Genomic DNA, 18762 nt, shown 5'->3' with positions numbered 1-18762 from the left:
AAATATGTTGATATTGCTTCCATTTAACATTTTTTAGGGTCCCCTCTTCACCACGTGGGGGTGCAACCTCTAGTTACCGTATGGTTGGTTGATTTTTTTCTAACATTTCTCTTTAAATAATTATGGTAAACACACCAACTGAATTACCCATGTAACAAATACCAAAAGCCTACCCGAGATCTGTTGCAAAATATTAACAATACTAGTTGTGAGACCCATGTATTACATGAGTTAATTTAAAAAAAAAGTTAAATATAAAGGTTAAAATATTTGAGAACTTTGAATTTATAAGAAAATAAGAAAAATAATGAATTATTATAATTAAAATATTTTTTTTATCTTTTAAATTTAAACAAATAATTTAAATAAATAAGCAAAAGAAACTAATGAGCCTTAGTTTGAGAATTTTGAAGGTAAGTTCATTAATGAAATTGATATTCATTTATTATTACATTTATTGCAATTATTACATTAAAATATTATGTGAAATTTAATAAAATAGAAAAACTTATAAAATAACATGTGAAAAAAAAATTAATTTAAAATAATTTTAAAATGACATTTAGCCTATTAAATAAAAGTGTAATCTCTATAAAAATAACATGTAAAAAAAAATTAATTCAAAATAACTTTAAAATGACATTTAGCCAATTAAATAAAAGTGTATTCTTTATAAAAAAAAAAAAAAAAAAAAGAAAAAAAAAAAAAAATTTATTTATTAGAGAAAGTTACGGAAGTTTAAACCATGTGAAGTTATAATCTTAACCACTTGCTCCAATTCCTAGGAAAAAAATTATACAATAATTATTGTAAAGAAAAGTAATTTCCTTTCCTCGAAATAAAAACAAACAAATATGAGTCAACTTAGATTGGCTATTCTTGTATCATTGACTATAACATGTAAATAACTACAAAACATACATCTATAACCCAAAAAAAAAAAAAAAAAAAAAAAAAAACTAAGAAATATTCCGCTATGTTCGATTTAAACTTAGATCTTGAAAAAGCCAATGTGGTCTCTTTTTATCTTCATTGTACAATGTACTTGAATTCAATACATTCGTTTTCATCTTGGTCTTAGAGTCGCTGCCTCCGGTTTGATGCAGACGGTTTTCTGATAATCTCTTACTAGCGCTAGGCCCGATACTTAACGTCAGTTCTACATCGTTAGGCCCTGTTTTGTCATCGTGAATACCACTACTGTCTCCACATGACGTATCTTCCATGGCAGATCTTGAAAGATCAAACCCTACTCTTTTATCATGACTGTTAGTATCCAAAGTAGCCCGTTGGCAGTCAGTATTTCTTCTAATATCGTTTCTCAAGGTCCCCATCAGACTCTTTTGAACGTTATATATCCTATGAAGCTCCCGTACCTATAAATTAAGCAATTTTCGTAACGATAATATTAGTTAGCAAGAACAGGGAATACATAATCACTTGATAAAATAAAAAAGTATCACAAACCTGATGTCTAAAAGTATCTTCATGCTTCAACATTGTCTGTTTTATGAATTCTAGATGGTGGTTTTCGAGCATCTTATTTTTTGAATCCAAAGCTAATGATACACAAGGCTAGTTGGGTGACTCTCTGATGATAACGATACCTGTTATTCCATGAAGCGGTCATCCAATGCCGAGAAATATGAGTTTGTTGCTAGTAGAAATATGGGCATGCTCTAGTTTTGATCCCATGCCTACAAGAGCCATGGAGCATTTATATCCAAATATGGTACAAAAAGCCATAGGAAAATGAACCACCAAAACAGAATAAAGTCGAACTAGTGCCCTCACATCCACAAATTCCCATCTCATAATAGTAGTTTCTCACATTTTACTTGGCGTTTTTCATCTTAACCTTATTTTGATATGCATCATAAGCTTGTTTTACAACCTAATTATGCGTAATGGTATACGTTTATTAATTTTAACGTACGTGTAAAATGTTATAGATATACAGCACTAATGTAGAAGTGGAGACAATGGATAGTTGAACCCAAGTCATAAATCTTTGATGACGAAAAGTCAAAATTCAACCACCATGGATGATTTCAGTCGTAACTAATACCAACAAAGATCTAAAAGTCAAACTAGATTGCAAATGCAGCATCGAAATTTGCATATAATCGAAACCTCTTAGGCCTTTGCCAAAAGTAAATTGATAGTTGGCCCTAGCCATATCTTTGGTCGGGGACTTCTTGAGATCATGATAATATGTCATCAAGCACTTATTAAACTGTTGTAGTAATCCGATTTCCTGTAACGCGCGTATGCACTCTAGCGATTTGCTAGTGTATATTTAATAGAATTTCTCTGTTGAAAAGCACTTATTAAATGTAAGTTCTACTGTTTGACTATATCCCGTAAAACTTGTTTTATTTTGCCTTTTTTCACTGTTGAAATGGATAGATTCATATTAAAATACAGTCTTTATAGTAGTATATTATTCTGGATCTGAGATCCCAGATTCATACTAGAACTACGACAATTAAATAAAAAGTACGAAGTTAAGCTTTTTACATAACTGATTAGAAGGGAAGAAAAATGGACTCCAGTTCTACATGTCAATACCAGAAACAATGAACAGCATATCCTTAATTTCTGAAACTTTAAATATATGCATCCACGTTACGAGGAGAACAATATGAAAACTAAAATATGCATACATATCAATAGCATACAGTGACTCGTACTTCATGCATCCAAATCAACCAAAATGTCTAACGTATTCACCTTGAGAAAAGAAAATACATGTACCTGGTAAATGAACGCCACCAGTCCACCACACAATTGCCTTTAAACTTTAAAAAGAACGGCAGATTTCAGTGGCCAGAAAAAACCTATAGAAGAGCCTATCGGCAAGCAAACCCCAGTGTCGATTTGACCAAATATATCTCCAAAGAAAAAGGGGCAGAAGGATGAGATTTGTTTGAGAAAACGACAATGCTTTTAGGATGAATCATGGGTGTGTTAATAATTCAAGATGGACAGGCTGTGAAAGAGAGAGGGGGAGAGAGAAAGAGCTGGTGCAAGCAGTATGTTACATGCATAATATATTCTCTTTAAGGTTGTATTTTAATGAACCATGTGTTTTGAATCTTGGGTAGGGACCCTTATAAGGGAAAGAAGCAAGGACGATGCTGCCGGTTGTGAATAAAATATATGTAACTTTGTATCACAAGATAGCCGGAAGATTGGGATGCAAAAATTTGAAAACTTGGGTCCTTGGTGTAGGGCCTGCATGTAAACAATATATTCCAGACAACATCTAATGTAAATCAGGGATGTTGAAAGCAAGGCTGCAAAAACCTAATGTACATTCTATTACTACATCAAATAAAAATGTTATGACACCCTTAAAATATTATATTTCTTCATAATCATTATAAATATATAATTTTATTTTCTTTTTAATTACAGGAATGTGAAATTTATAAAACGTTGTTGATAACGTCTATTATATACATGTATTTTGTACATTATTATATTATTTTGAGGTGTATTTTGATGTTATTTATAATAAATTATGTTACGCGCCTAAACTGCGTACGTGACACGCTTCGGTCGAAGTGACTTGGAGGATACGTAAAAAACCCATATGTCGCGACCCGTCTCTTTAAGACACACGACACATTGGCTGTGGAAAATCTATAAATAGGCTTTAACAATGACCTAATGATCAATAATTATAATACTTCCATCATTACACCACCTTGATCGATAAGTAACCTCAAAAAAGCCCTTTTGAGAGTTCGGAAGGCGGTCGGATAGACGTTAAGCTGATATGGAGGAGGGATGTGAGGAATCGAAGAGCATAAATATTCGGGAATTCATAGAGTTTACTTTATTGACAATATTTGGAGTTCATTGTGATTTCTATTTTGTTTTACTTTCTGATTTGGGATCTTAAACACTTTTTCTTTGTGTTTAGATTAGACAAATCTTTATGATGTTGGTTTGATTGCTATGTGGATATTGTTAGTTATTTAATTTAGTGTGTTAAGTTTGATTGAAGATACATATGTATTGATGATTGTTCTTTGTTACCTATTGTTGAGTTGATGTAGTTAGAGGACCAATCTACTATATTTGCTTGAAAATAGTTGTATCTAATGATGGACCAAATCTTAGTTTAGGTTAACAAAGAATAAACTTTCATGTGTGTGCTTGCATTAGATGACGATTTGGTGTTTGGATTAATTCTTATGACCGTTAAGATTAATAAAGATCAAATCTTGCATAATACGAACTTAAGATTGAAAATTTGGATAGTTAATTACATAACCATTGTGTTAATTGTCTTTATGATCATTAGGTTAAGAATCCGACCAAGAAGTTTAACCATTTTAGGAATCGATGAATAATGAATAAATGTCCATAGTAATTAGTAATCAACCATAGTTTTGAGGTGTCGTATAGTTTGAGTCAAAGTATCTAAAGTGATTTGGTTCCAACCAGTCTATGATAGATCATTGTTGTTCTAACATCCCGATGTTAAGGTACTTCTAATTTCACCCCTTTAAATTTATTATATTGCATTTTGGTCCGTAAGTCCAAGAAATTGTGCATTAGAGCCCTAGTGTCATTTTCATAATTCTAGCAGTGATGAGTACGCCATGCGTACTAGTGTATACGCTGAGGGTACTAGGGCGCGCCCTAGTACGCTGAGCGTATATCTATGTATGTGGGGTTTGAATGGTATTTAAGCATCCTTATGGCCTTATTTCCCTTCACCTTAACAACCTCCACCCTCTCTTTCATGATTATAGCCCTAGAACCACCTTGTGAAGCCATTTCAAGCATTAAAGTGTGTGTTTGTGTGCTTACAAGAAGAAGGAAGGAACCAAGCTCATCTAGAGGGAAGAAGCATTTTGGATCTGGAAGTTTTGCACCATTCTCCATCATTTCAAGAAATAAAGTTCATACCTTGATGGCTAGTTTGCTAGATCTTGTTTGTGGGTGTTTTTGTGTTGCTTTTTGTCCCAAAGGTCTCATCTTGAACATGACATGTTCTGGACATTTTGAGTTGTCCTTTCAGACCCTAGGTTGGGTCCTTAGCCATAAAAATGAAGTCCCATTGGTTAGAATTGCTCCATACATCTTGTAGAAGGTCTTAATGGATAAAGACCTTGAGTTAAGCTCTTATTAGGCGTGTAAAGTCATAAAGTTGGAAACTTTATGACTCTAGAGTGTGTTTTGGTCATGGATCAGAAGTTGGGATGTAAGAGCTTAATCCATTAAGCTCTTAATGAGGATTTAGACCTTGCAAGGGTAGCTCGCCCCGCGTACGAGGTCAACCACCCCGATCGTGGTCAACTGCGAGGTTTGGAGTATGCCTAGCGTACCTCCGGAGTACGCCCCACGTAATCGCACTGGGTCAGCTCGGTTGGGTTGACTCGGCTGGGATGACTCAATTGGCTTAGTCGGTTTGACCAGCTGACTTTGACCAAGTTTGACCTGAAGGGTATTTTGGAAAGTCTAATTGGTTTGGTCATTTGGTTGGAGTAGGAGGCAGTCGGAGCTGAGATTTAGAGTCAGGACCTTATCAACTTATGTTCAGTTTGCGAGGTGAGTTTTCCTCACCGTACTTGTAGGTCGAAGGCACCATGGTCGACCCATTGGTTTGATAACCTGATTTTCGTTGATATGCTGAGTATGGAATATATATGCATGCTTATTTTGATATGCTAATATGGTAGGTCGGTAGGACTACATGTGATACTTTCTCTATGATTATCTGTATATGTTAGTATCTGTTATATGTCAACATATTGTGTGGGTTGGGTTGAGGTTGTACTGCTTCGTACGGTGGGCAACAAACACTAAAGCAATCCAGATATGACCTAAGGGTCGGGTAGGGCATGCGAGACTCATATTAAGGGATCATGAGCATTCTAGAGATGAGCTGAGGTCCCGACAGGGCATGCAAGACTCGTACTGAGGGCTTACTGGTGTTCAGTCCGAGGACTGATCTGGCCGGGGAGCAGGTCAGACATAAGCTTTGGGGCCCGAGGGCAGGCCAAACTTATGATGTGGGCTCAGGGGTAATCCAGTCTTTTAGCTGTAGACCTATTGCATGCTGTTATTGTATATGTATTATTTTATTATGTGTTGGTACTTTGGGGGAACTCACTAAGGTTTGGGCTTACAGTTTTGAGTTATGTTTCAGGTACTTCATACGATCGTGGAAACGAAAATGCGTAACCGTACACATCCTCATGTTTTGACTTATCATTTTGTGAAAACTCTGATATGGAACATGTTTTGAAAATTGTTTTGTAAACAATTTATGATTTTGGGTTGGTTTTAAAAGTTTAAATTTTTGATGATTTTTACGGTTGCTAGAAGTTGGTATCAGAACCTTGGTTTGAGTGAATTGGAGGAACACTCGTGTGAATCCAGCCTCAAACTAAGGAAAAAGATTTTACAAGCAATTTTCAAAATGTTTTCAAAATAGTCAAGGAGGATGCGATGTGTATGATCAACCGGAGCCAGTAAGTATAACCCAAATTACCAAACTGTTATTTGATATTGTGATATGTTAGAAAAATATGCTAGTGATAGGTTAGGGATCCTCAAGAATTTGCATGATAGAATTGCCTGATTATATGATGCCTGATAGCCTAGGCTTCTTCTTCATATGAAATTGACATCATTACTGTAGTTGCTTAGTGTATGCATCATGGTTATACATAACTAAGATTCTATAGCCTGAGAATGTTTGGTTTGGCCTTATTTCCTATTCTTTTTGATGAAGGGCTTAGGGTAGTATCAGATATTCGAATGTCTATAGGGTCCAGTGTTATGTATGATTAGCATAGACGAGTGTTGCAGGGTTGGTGGAAGTTTCATGGATGAGTTGTGTGGGGTCAACCGGCCAGTCTCGAGATGTTTAGCCTTCCTCTGGGGTGTGAGGATTTCATATATGCGTATGCTAGTATGTATTATTAGGGTTGTTGTGATGATCCATGAGACAAATACATGTAGGTGTGGAAGGTAGTATGGGCCCGTACTACTGAAAGCACAGGATCCGTACACGTAACAAGGAAGTCACAACCCCTAGGGCTTTGTTGGGAGTTGGTTCCCCGATATGATATGTGTGTTAGATGATATCTCCTTGGTTTATTTTCAGTATGGTGATGACGAGACGATTTTAGGCTAGATCCGGATCGGGAGCTAGCAGTCTGGGTGGGCCAGCTGTGTTTGAGAACTTGATTAGGGAGATCTTTCAAGAGGAGGTTGTTGCTCACTTCCGAGCTTAGTTGCCAGCGATGTTTGGGTCTATCAAGACCGCCATGGTGGAGTATTTTGATGAGCGTTAAGCTGCTTTGTCTGAGGCTGTTGCTGCTGCAGCCACCACAATTGTTGCCGCTGTTAGGATTGGTGCTGGGAGAGTTTTCCAGTACCGGGACTTCGACAATACAAAGCCCCCGCCATTTGATGGAGTTCAGGAGCCGATAATAGCCATAAGATGGCTGTCTGGCATTGAGGGGTTGTTTCTTCACTTACTCTTGCCCAGCTGACCAGAAGGTCAGGTGCGCTCTGAACCTTTTGAGGTCTGGAGCGAAGGATTGGCAGAGACTTGTTACTGGTTCGTATTCTTCTGAGCAGAGAGTTGTTGTGTCTTGGGAGCAGTTCTCGGAGATGTTCCGCTCTAGATATGTGTCGCTGGTGGAGCGTGAGAGGTTGAACCAGGAGTACCTGGATTTGAGGCAGGGGACGGAGTCGGTGACAGAGATCACCAAGATGTTCAGGGAGAGGTCCATGTATTGTCCTGAGTTTGCTGCTTCTGAGCAGGCTCAGATGACCCATTACTTGAGCATGCTCAAGACGGAGATCAGACAGTTTGTATCCACCCAGTGCTATGGTTCTTTGTTGGAGTTTCAAGAGACCGCCGGGCGCCGTGAGATTGAGATGGAGCTACAGACAAGAGAGCAGAGACCGGCCCCGGCGCAGTCGGAGCCTACGCCAAAGCGGTGCAAGGCCGCTGATGTCAGATCTGGGGGTCGGAAGGGCTGCATGTGACAACCCGGAAACTTCAATCTTGTACATGTAGTCAATTCAGTCAATATTCAACTTGTTTTGTTGATTTCTGGTGCTATTTAAGGGTTCATTTAAGTGTTCTACGCTTGTATATAACCAATGTTGAGTTTAGGAATGAGTGAGAATGTTGAATAGTGAGAAAATCGGGCCATACACACCTCATGGAGGAGTGTACGGCCGTACACATGGGTGTGCGGCCGCACACCCACTCCCTTGGCAGCACACTCGTTTTTGGGCAGCACCCTTACCCCTATATAAAGGGTAGCCCCCTTCCTTTCATTCCTTTAGCACCTTGGCAGCACACAATATCATTTCCTCTCAAGTTTCTCCAACTTTGAACCTTCCAAAGCTTCAAGAACGTGAGTACTTCATTCTCTATCTTGCAATCCATGAAAGACCACTCTATCCAAGCTCTAAGTGTGCAAAAATGTCATGTTCTTCGTGCTTGGAAGTGAGTGCGGCCGCACACCCCCTTAGGGTGGCCGCACACCCTTAAAACACCCTCTAAAGTGAGAGTTTAACTTCCATAATCGATGTAGACATGCCCCTAGCCTTGTTGCACCTTGGAATGGACATTTTGGGCATCACTTTGAGGGGTGTACGACCGCACACACCTGTGTACGGCCGCACACACCCTTGTGCGGCAGCACACCCAAGTGTGCGACCACACACTCTTGTGTGCGACCATACACTCATTCTAGGACCATAAACCCACCTCTAGGACCCTTATCTTGCACTACAATTGAGTATAGACCTTGAACACTTCTTGGATATGAGTGTGGACCTTGAGAGCACCTTGAAGACACCTCATTTCATGAGTGTACGGCCGCACACCCATCGGGCCGCACACTCATGGCCGCACACACACTCTAGGTGGCCATACACCCCCTACACTTAATCCTACAAGGTCCTATCACTTGGTGCAAATAGTTTCAAGTCCCTAGAGTGGTTTTCCATCACTTATAATGGTGAAATACCTCCATTTGACTCCTTTATGTGTCATTGCATGTAATTTAGGGTCAAATCGTGTTCAAGACTTCACTTGAACATCCAGCGTTTCGTGTCGATCTTTCATTCAAATCACCCGAGGTGAGTTCATACCCCAACATTTTCCATGTTTTTAATGTTTTCAGGGGGGAATACAAGCCAAATTCAAAGTATTTTATGAAGTTTTAAACTTATTAATGCAGTCCAATGATTTCCACGTTTAATAACATATTCGGATATTTTATCTCTTTTTGTAATATGTTGAGCATAAGGGAAACTACTATTTTGGAAATCTAACTTCATAGCTTTCAGAAAGGTTTTTACAAAGCAGCTCTATATCAACTCTAATAAACTATAATCGGTATAGTTTGGGATAACCCTCTAGGAAGTCTCTACTTAATCAGATTTCATAAATGAATATATATATAAACTATGGCAGATTTAGTTTATGTTATATGATTTCTCAGAAGTATAAAGTACATTTATTCAAGGATAATTACTGTTTTATACTGATTTCTTGCTAGTAAACTAGATTATACACAATTGTGAGGCGCTATTTCAATACTATACCCTTAGGTGTATAGTGATAAATCCTTTTAGTATAACCAGAGTCTCCTGGAGGGAGAGCGTGAGATTTGTGAATAGATCTATTCGGGACTGAAAATACATCACCAGAACTGCTAGCTACAGTTAGGCGGGCATGCCTGTGGTGAACAAATGTCATTTAGCTTAACGCCTGAAGAACGTTGTAAAGGTCTCTCGGTTATATCAAGTATGGTTATACGACTCGCAAATAAGTATACACTAATTTTGTTTACGGACTCTACTCTTCACTTGTTTTATTTTAAGTAATAAAACTACTTTTATATATGTCGATAGTAATCAAGGACTTCTAAACTGACATCTCTACCTCTAGGACGGATAACATGTTTTCTAAAAACTGATGGTTTATTTCCTACTAATAGACACTCTTTCAGATCGCTTTTCATAAGAAAATACAGGATTTTCTTGAAGAACACTTTTCAAATGGATTCAAAGAACATTTTCTCACTAAAACTAAATGCTTATGAACTCACCAGCTTTATGCTGATACTCTTTCAAAACTGCTTGTATTCTCAAGGAATTAGTAAACAGATACTTCCAGGAGTTCGGAGAAGACGAAGTGTTAGAGTCGCGTCCTTCTATGTTACTTTTGATATAGATAAAACTATGTATTAAACAATGTAAACCTTTTTCATATATGTATTCAATGTCTGGTTATGTTTACTATGCTTGCTATACAAATGTTGTGATACTACGCATAACGTCCTCCACCCTGGAACGATTCCGCCATCACGGTTTCAGGGTGTGACAGATTGGTATCAGAGCCCTTGTTTATAGCGAACTAAGTATACCGTACCTTACATGGTATACAACTATAAATATTAAGGGGCCTAAGTGCTCTAAACTAAAAAGTACACTTTCGAAAATACAAGTATTTTTATAAAAGTATATAAGTATACCCGAGTATCAGAATCCGTGTCGTAAGTAGAACAAAACAAAAGTATTTGGATGTTGGACACTGCGGTTAAACCTGGGCAGTTATGTAATCATGTCTAGGGTCAATATAGCCTGATCAACTATATTCATTCGAGACATGACCAACATGTGCTTGGGAGTGACTGTGGTGTTGCAGCAAGCCTAAAACTTACCTAGATACCAGAAGAGTTCTAGAGCCAAACATAAGGATTAAAATACTATAGGAGTATTTTAAGATGCTATAACGACTAAGCCGAAAACTTACCCAAGGATCCATCTTTTAAGAATCAATTATGTAGCTATAATACATTGGAAGTATTATTAGATCCGATGCCTATTAACTATTCCTTTACCCTCACCGCGCGTAGAGAGCATGGCTGGATTCCATCTCCCTGGCGACCCGTACTTTCCCAACCAAGGAGATGGTGGATGGATCGAACCAGAGCCAGAAGGAAACCATGAAATCCCTTTCGACGATGGCATTGCCGAACCATTTCCTGAAGAGACTGACTCGGAACCAGAAGTCGAGAACTTACCCCCAGTGGCCCCAATACTAAATCCCAATCCCCAGCTTGTACTTGAAGGCCCAACGCCTATGTGGGTCGGAAGCCTGGATAGGTGGAGTCACGAACAAGGCCAACCCCGCCCGTATAATGGGGATCGTCGTTTCTACAATGTGGACGGAGGAGGCTCCGCAGATAGAGCCCTTCCAATCATAGTCCGCCGAGTGGCCCGCAATGTGGAAATGAACGTGGCGGCCATTCACCGAACTGTGGCACTCGAGGCAGACCTGGATGCCAACACAAACCGTATTCGCAGTCTCGAGGATGCTTATGGAAGGATTTTGAGAGACAACGAAGCCCAGCAGCAAGAGCTAGCTACAACTCGAGCTGAAGTCGTAGAGCTCCGAGCGCGCCAATCGGTATACGAGAGCCGCTTGCTTGACATGGAGCGCCAGCTGGCTAACTTAAGGTTCCGCCCGAGGAATGCCCGTCGCCAGTAGGAAATATTCTACTTGTCCTTCCTTTTGGTTTAAAGAATAGCTTTCCTATTGTAGCTCCTTTCTCTGTAGACATTCTTGTCTTGCAAGTACCGATTCACTAGTTCTTTATGTTATCAAATCGTTCCTCTGTTGGTATGTGGTAGACCTACTCCTAGGTCAAGTTTTCTAAACTTGGTGTAATCTTGATACCGACAATGGTGGCAACTATCATATTTCAGGTAAAGATTTCCATTGTCAAAAGTATACCTTAGATCGATAGCATGAAAAGTAAGCAACTTTATCAAGGTCCCATCACTGTTTTGTCCTCAAAACGTGAATCATAAGATGGACTTAGGTGATTATTCCTTTTCCCCATCAATTTCGTATCAGCTTCGATATTCTAATCGGCACGAAATGGTTAAGCCTCAAATCGTGCTGATATCCTTTGCTTCGAGAAAGCAATTGGTCTCAATCTTCCCTTCAACGAAATCCTCACTGGTCTCAGTGATAAGATTTTTCGAACCTTCGTATCATTTCCTACGTCGAGCTGAGGAGCATCTACGGAAGGAATGCTATGCATTCCTGGCTTATGTTGACAATGAGACGCAAGAAGTTAAGGACCTTGAGAGCATCTTCGAAGTCTGCAACGTTCCCGATGATTTTCCCCAAAGACATTCAAGGGATTTCTTCCGAGTGTCAAGTTGAATCCCGTATCGACTCGATCCCCGGAACTACCCTTATAGCCAAATCTCCATATCGTCAAGAGCCGACAGAAAAATGCGAGAGTTACTCAGCCAGCCCGATGAGCTGAGCAACCAGGAGTTCGTAAACTTATTGCATGTGAACTTTGTGTGCTCAAATCTTTTCTATCATTGCTAAGACCACATCATGGGGATGTGGGTCGAATCACTGAGAGTCAGATAGCAAAACGGGAAATCTCGATGCATAGATAAACATTTAGGATACATCCAAGGGGCAACCATTGTTGCTCACAAATTTCTTTTCTTGACATGTAGCAGATCATGCCTCCAAAGAAACGTAACCAACTCACCGGTAAGACACCAATCCTTCAGATGGATTCAGCTACGTTCCAAGCTACTTTCACAGCAGCCGTAGCAGCCGCCCTAGCCGTTCTTAACGCTAACAACCCAAATAGGAATGGGAACAATTTCCACCTCTCGAACTGTAACAACACACCGGGAAACCAACAAGGGCTTATCCAGGAGGGCACTCAAACTCCCAAATCTAAGAACGCAAAACGAAAATTCTGGAACTAGAGGGAGCGCAAATTGTCTCAGAAACTTGCCAAGAGACAAAAACTCGTGATAACTCCTACAGCCACAACATCCGCCAGGCCGGTGCCGACGCCAGTGCGACGATATGCTGGAAAACTTCCAAATTGCGGGGAATGCAACTTCCACCACATAGGAAAATGCTGTGAATCGAGATGTAAGAACTGCAACAGGCAAGGACACACCGCTCGTTACGGCAGAGCGCTAGCACCGTCAAACGCCTTGATTTCTGGTAAAAAGATAGGTCAGGTTTGTTACAAGTGTGGCGAACCCGGACATTTCAAAAGAAATTGTCCAGGGGCTGAGGATGGCCAGGAAGCTCGCTTCGCAAAGACCCCGACTGAGCACATCACTTCCACTACCGACGCTAGCATAGTTCAAGTGTGCGGTACATGTGGCGAAATGGGACACTTCACAATAGACTGCCCAACAGAGAAGAACGACGAGGAGACTGAAGGAGTCTGACCTCAGAAGAAGGGAAGCATCAAAGAACCATACATTGTTTTGGGTACGTTTTCAAAACCTCAATAATTATTCATAATCATGATTTCTTTCCCCGACCAAATTTAATCACGACGTACTCTTAAAAGTTGATGCCCTAAGGGGTAAATTATGGTAGCCTAGTGTATACATTAGAGTCATTTGTGATTATACATGACTTGTATACGCCAAGCAATCATAGGAAAATCTAGTGAGAACCATTCCATCGAGAGCCCATAGTTTCAAAACATATGAACCCTCCCATTAGTAAGTACCCACCAAGTCCAAATCAAACGCAGAAAATACCAGAGACATTCATTTAGGGATGCCAATGTGCTAGCAAAACGATCCTCCCGGACTAACTTGACGCGCGATTTCTACGACACCATCCTGTCTAGCTCGACTGAGTCTATGTTATACCAAACCCTTTTGTCTTAAATCGTTCGATCGTGAAACTCCCGTCGCTCGTGACGACAACTAGATGCGAGCTTCGGAGAATTCATTTCTCTTCGAAACCCGAAGTATTCATACGAAGAGTATCATCCACAAAGAGAAGGACAAAGTAAGGGAACCATCCGGACAATTGAAGATGCGTCGTTGGACACACATCTACCCTTAATTGGACTTTCTTGCAACAACGACGACCTTTCCAGTAGCAAGGCTGCGCCGTTCGAAGCCCTCTGCAGCCATAAGTACAGACCCCATCTACGCTGGGCTGAGGTGGGCAACACATAGCTAGACAAGAGTCAAGTCCACAATAGCACTCTCGCAAGTCATCATCCGAGAGGCGGCAGAAATGATCGTACGAAAGGGCTACGCCGATGAGAGACAAAAAAAACCATTGAAATTCCAAGTTGGTGACCGTGTCCTTTTAAAGGTCTCACCCTGGAAAGGCCAGATACGCTTCGGAAAGCGTAGAAAGCTAAATCCAAGATACGTTGGATCGTCTGAGATCCTAGCTAGGATCGGTCCCATAGCGTACAAACTCCAGTTACCTCGAGAACTTAGCAACATCCATCCTGTCTTCCACGTATCGAACCTAAAGAAGTGTCTGTCCGACGAGACACTTGTGATTCCTCTCGACGAGGTCGATCTGGACGAAAGTCTACGTTTTGTGGAAGAACCTGTTGAAATCATGGACCGTGAAGTCAAACGTACCAAGCAAAGTCGCATACCAATAGTGAAGGTCCGCTGGAATGCCAAGCGGGGTCCTGAATTCACTTGGGAGTGCGAGGATTCAATGAAGAAGAAGTATCCTCATCTCTTTCCAAGTTCATGAATGTGCTTTATTCTTGAATTTCGGGACGAAATTCCCTCTAACGGGGGGATGATGTGACAACCCGGAAACTTCAATCTTGTACACGTAGTCAATTCAGTCAATATTCAACTTGTTTTGTTGATTTCTGGTGCTATTTAAGGGTTCATTTAAGTGTTCTAAGCTTGTATATAACCAAGGTTGAGTTTAGGAATGAGTCAGAATGTTGAATAGTGAGAAAATCGGGCCATACACACCTCATGGAGGAGTGTACGGCCGCACACCCACTCCCTTGGCAGCACACTCGTTTTTGGGCAGCACCCTTACCCCTATATAAAGGGTAGCCCCATTCCTTTCATTCCTTTAGCACCTTGGCAGCACACAACATCATTTCCTCTCAAGTTTCTCCAACTTTGAACCTTCCAAAACTTTAAGAACGTGAGTACTTCATTCTCTATCTTGCAATCCATGAAAGACCACTCTATCCAAGCTCTAAGTGTGGAAAAACGTCATGTTCTTCGTGCTTGGAAGTGAGTGCGGCCACACACCCCCTTAGGGTGGCCGCACACCCTTAAAACACCCTCCAAAGTGAGAGTTTAACTTCCATAATCGATGTAGACATGCCCCTAGCCTTGTTGCACCTTGGAATGGACATTTTGGGCATCACTTTGAGGGGTGTACGACCGCACACACCTGTGTATGGCCGCACACACCCTTGTGCGGCAGCACACCCAAGTGTGCGGCCACATACTCTTGTGTGCGACCATACACTCATTCTAGGACCATAAACCCACCTCTAGGACCCTTATCTTGCACTACAATTGAGTATAGACCTTGAACACTTCGTGGATGTGAGTGTGAACCTTGAGAACACCTTGAAGACACCTCATTTCATGAGTGTACGGCCGCACACCCATTGGGCCGCACACTCATGGCCGCACACACACTCTAGGTGGCCATACACCCCCTACACTTAATCCTACAAGGTCGTATCACTTGGTGCAAATAGCTTCAAGTCCCTAGAGTGGTTTTCCATCACTTATAGTGGTGAAATACCTCCATTTGACTCCTTTATGTGTCATTGCATGTAATTTAGGGTCAAATCGTGTTCAAGACTTCACTTGAACATCCAGCGTTTCGTGTCGATCTTTCATTCAAATCACCCGAGGTGAGTTCATAGCCCTACATTTTCCATGTTTTTAATGTTTTCAGGGGGGGGGGGGGGGGAATACAAGCCAAATTCAAAGTATTTTATTAAGTTTTAAACTTATTAATGCAGTCCAACGATTTCCACGTTTAATAACATATTCAGATATTTTATCTCTTTTTGTAATATGTTGAGCATAAGGGAAACTACTATTTTGGAAATCTAACTTCATAGCTTTCAGAAAGGTTTTTACAAAGCAGCTCTATATCAACTCTAATAAACTATAATGGGTATTGTTTGGGATAACCCTCTAGGAAGTCTCTACTTAATCAGATTTCATAAATGAATATATATAAACTATGGCGGATTTAGTTTATGTTATATGATTTCTCAGAAGTATAAAGTACATTTATTCATGGATAATTACTGTTTTATACTAATTTCTCGCCAGTAAACTAGATTATACAGAATTGTGAGGCGCTACTTCAATACTGTACCCTTAGGTGTATAGTGATAAATCCTTTTAGTATAACCAGAGTCTCCTAGAGGGAGAGCGTGAAATTTGTGAATAGATCTATTCGGGACTGACAATCCCTCACCAAAAGTGCTAGCTACAGTTAGGCGGGCATGCCTGTGGTGAACAAATGTCATTTAGCTTAACGCCTGAAGAACGTTATAAAGGTCTCTCGGTCATATCAAGTATGGTTATACGACTCGCAAATAAGTATACACTAATTTTGTTTACGGAATCTACTCTTCACTTGTTTTATTTTAAGTAATAAAACTACTTTTATATATGCCGATAGTAATCAAGGACTTCTAAACTGACATCTCTACCTCTAGGACGGATAACATGTTTTCTAAAAACTGATGGTTTATTTCCTACTAATAGACACTCTTTCAGATCGCTTTTCATAAGAAAATACAGGATTTTCTTGAAGAACACTTTTCAAATGGATTCAAAGAACATTTTCTCACTAAAACTAAATGCTTATGAACTCACCAGCTTTATGCTGATACTCTTTCAAAACTGCTTGTATTCTCAGGGAATTAGTAAACAGGTACTTCCAGGAGTTCGAAGAAGACGAAGTGTTAGAGTCGCGTCCTTCTATGTTACTTTTGATATAGATAAAACTATGTATTATACAATGTAAACCTTTTTCATATATGTATTCAATGTTTGGTTATGTTTACTATGCTTGCTATACAAATGTTGTGATACTACGCATGACGTCCTCCACCCCGGAACGATTCCGCCATCACGGTTTCGGGGTGTGACACCGCACTTGTGGGAAGTGTGGCCAGGTTCGTGAGGGTGCTTGCCGATCATCTTCTGTGTCCCATAATTATGGTTGGCAGGGCTAAATGGAAAGGGATTCCTGCCAGCAGGCCCTAACACTCAGCTCCATGATTTGTTACCATTGCGAACAGGTTGGCCATTTGAAGGCCAACTGCCCCTCGCTTGCTACTAGGCCGGCACAGGCTCCAACGCTGGCCACTTTGAGGATCACAGATGGGACTCAGGATAGGGTGGAGCCCCCGGGGCTCGAGGTCGTGATTTCTAGCTCACTGCCGAGGAAGCTAGAGCAGCTCCAGATGTTGTGACTGGTATGTTTCTATCCATTATTTTGCTGATTAGGCTGTCCGGTATTGAGTATTGCAACACGCGTGGGGCTGAGGCGGAACACGGGTGAAGACGCAAGCTTTGATTGGCCATTCAATTTTGGAACGTTATATTCAACCGTTTGACAATTAAATAAGAAAATCTTTTTATTATTTTTTCAAATTCTCTCTATATATACATTCATTTTACACATAATTTCCACTAAAACACACCCATATTTATTCAAAACAAACACACACATTAAACCAAAAAATGGATAATTTTCCACCTCCGATTTCTTCGTTATCCAATGATATCGATTTTGATGAGGATTTGATTTTGTATACGCTGTTGTCCGTGTCACGAGACATAGTACGTGAAAGGGGCGAAAGTTCAAACGTCAAGAAGAAGCATAGAAAATGGATCAACAGGGATCGAGAGGCGGCACATGAACTTTCGGTACGTGATTATTTTACCATTGATAGTTTATATGATCTATCGAAATTCGAAGAACGTTTTCGTATTAGTAGAAATTTATTTTTATGTATAGCTAGAGATTTGGCACGTAATTATGAATTTTTCCAATTACGATGGGATGCTAGAGGTAAACGCGGTTTTACTACGATACGAAAATGTACGACCGCTCTTAGACAATTGGCATACGACATCGCCGCAGACGCATCAGATGAGTATCTGAAAATGTATAAAAGGACGGGTCGAGAGTGTACATATCTATTTTGTGAGTATGTTATAGAGCTTTACCTTGACATATACTTGCGACATCCGACTAAAAGAGATGTCGAACAGTTGTATGCCCTGCATCAAGCTAAACATGGTTTTCCAGGGATTCTTGGTAGCATTGATTGTACACACTGGGAGTGGGCAAGTTGTCCCAATGCGTGGCGTGGTCAGTTCACGCGAGGTGATCATGGGGTGCCGACTGTTATTTTGGAGGCGGTTGTTTCAAATGATCTATGGTTTTGGCATGCATTCTTTGGTATGGCGAGGTCAAACAATAACCTGAATGTGCTCCAAGCGTCTCCGATATTTGACGATATTTTACAGGGTAAAGCACCAGAAATGCCATATGTTGTCAATGGAAATGAATATAAATATGGGTATTACCTCGGTGATGGGATATATCCAGAATACGCTACATTTTTCAAGTCATACACATTTCTGGCCGACGATAAATGAAAAAGGTTCAAGTTAGCACAAGAATCGGCAAGGAAGGATGTAGAACGGGCGTTTGGAGTCCTCAAACAAAAGTGGCACATAATCAAACATCCGGCATGAACATGGGACAAGGAAAAATTGATGACGGTGTTGACTGCTAGTGTTATTTTACATAACATGATAATAGAAGAAGAGGGTAGGGCTAGTTGTTCATATACCACAAATGATATACTTAATCCACATGCAGTAATACAAGTTGGCAGCCCAACATACTTCTCA

The 18762-nt window shown here is 40.2% G+C and overlaps 1 protein-coding gene and 1 long non-coding RNA gene across 2 annotated transcripts; one reads left to right on the top strand and one right to left on the bottom strand.

Annotated features, from left to right (window-relative positions):
* Window positions 1-825: 825 nt before the first annotated feature.
* Window positions 826-3056, bottom strand: LOC145115914 (uncharacterized). Its single transcript, XR_013711763.1, has 3 exons — window positions 2758-3056; window positions 1468-1697; window positions 826-1376 (listed from the first exon to the last, which is right to left on the bottom strand). It is a non-coding gene; the product is annotated as an uncharacterized LOC145115914 (long non-coding RNA).
* A 14524-nt stretch (window positions 3057-17580) lies between these two features.
* Window positions 17581-18504, top strand: LOC145112674 (uncharacterized). Its single transcript, XM_079048810.1, has one exon. It carries the CDS (start codon window positions 17581-17583, stop codon window positions 18502-18504), a length of 924 nt encoding a protein of 307 aa, XP_078904936.1.
* The last annotated feature ends 258 nt before the right edge of the window (window positions 18505-18762 follow it).

This window comes from Lactuca virosa, chromosome 5 (assembly GCF_052849685.1).
Source record: "Lactuca virosa cultivar CGN04683 chromosome 5, Lactuca_virosa_CGN04683_v6, whole genome shotgun sequence".
NCBI lineage: Eukaryota > Viridiplantae > Streptophyta > Magnoliopsida > Asterales > Asteraceae > Lactuca > Lactuca virosa.
This window is presented reverse-complemented; position numbering and strand designations above follow the sequence as displayed.

Bases quoted from the DNA above. Each gene is read 5' to 3' on its own strand.
- LOC145112674 (XM_079048810.1), top strand. From the start codon at position 17,581: ATGGATAATTTTCCACCTCCGATTTCTTCGTTATCCAATGATATCGAT.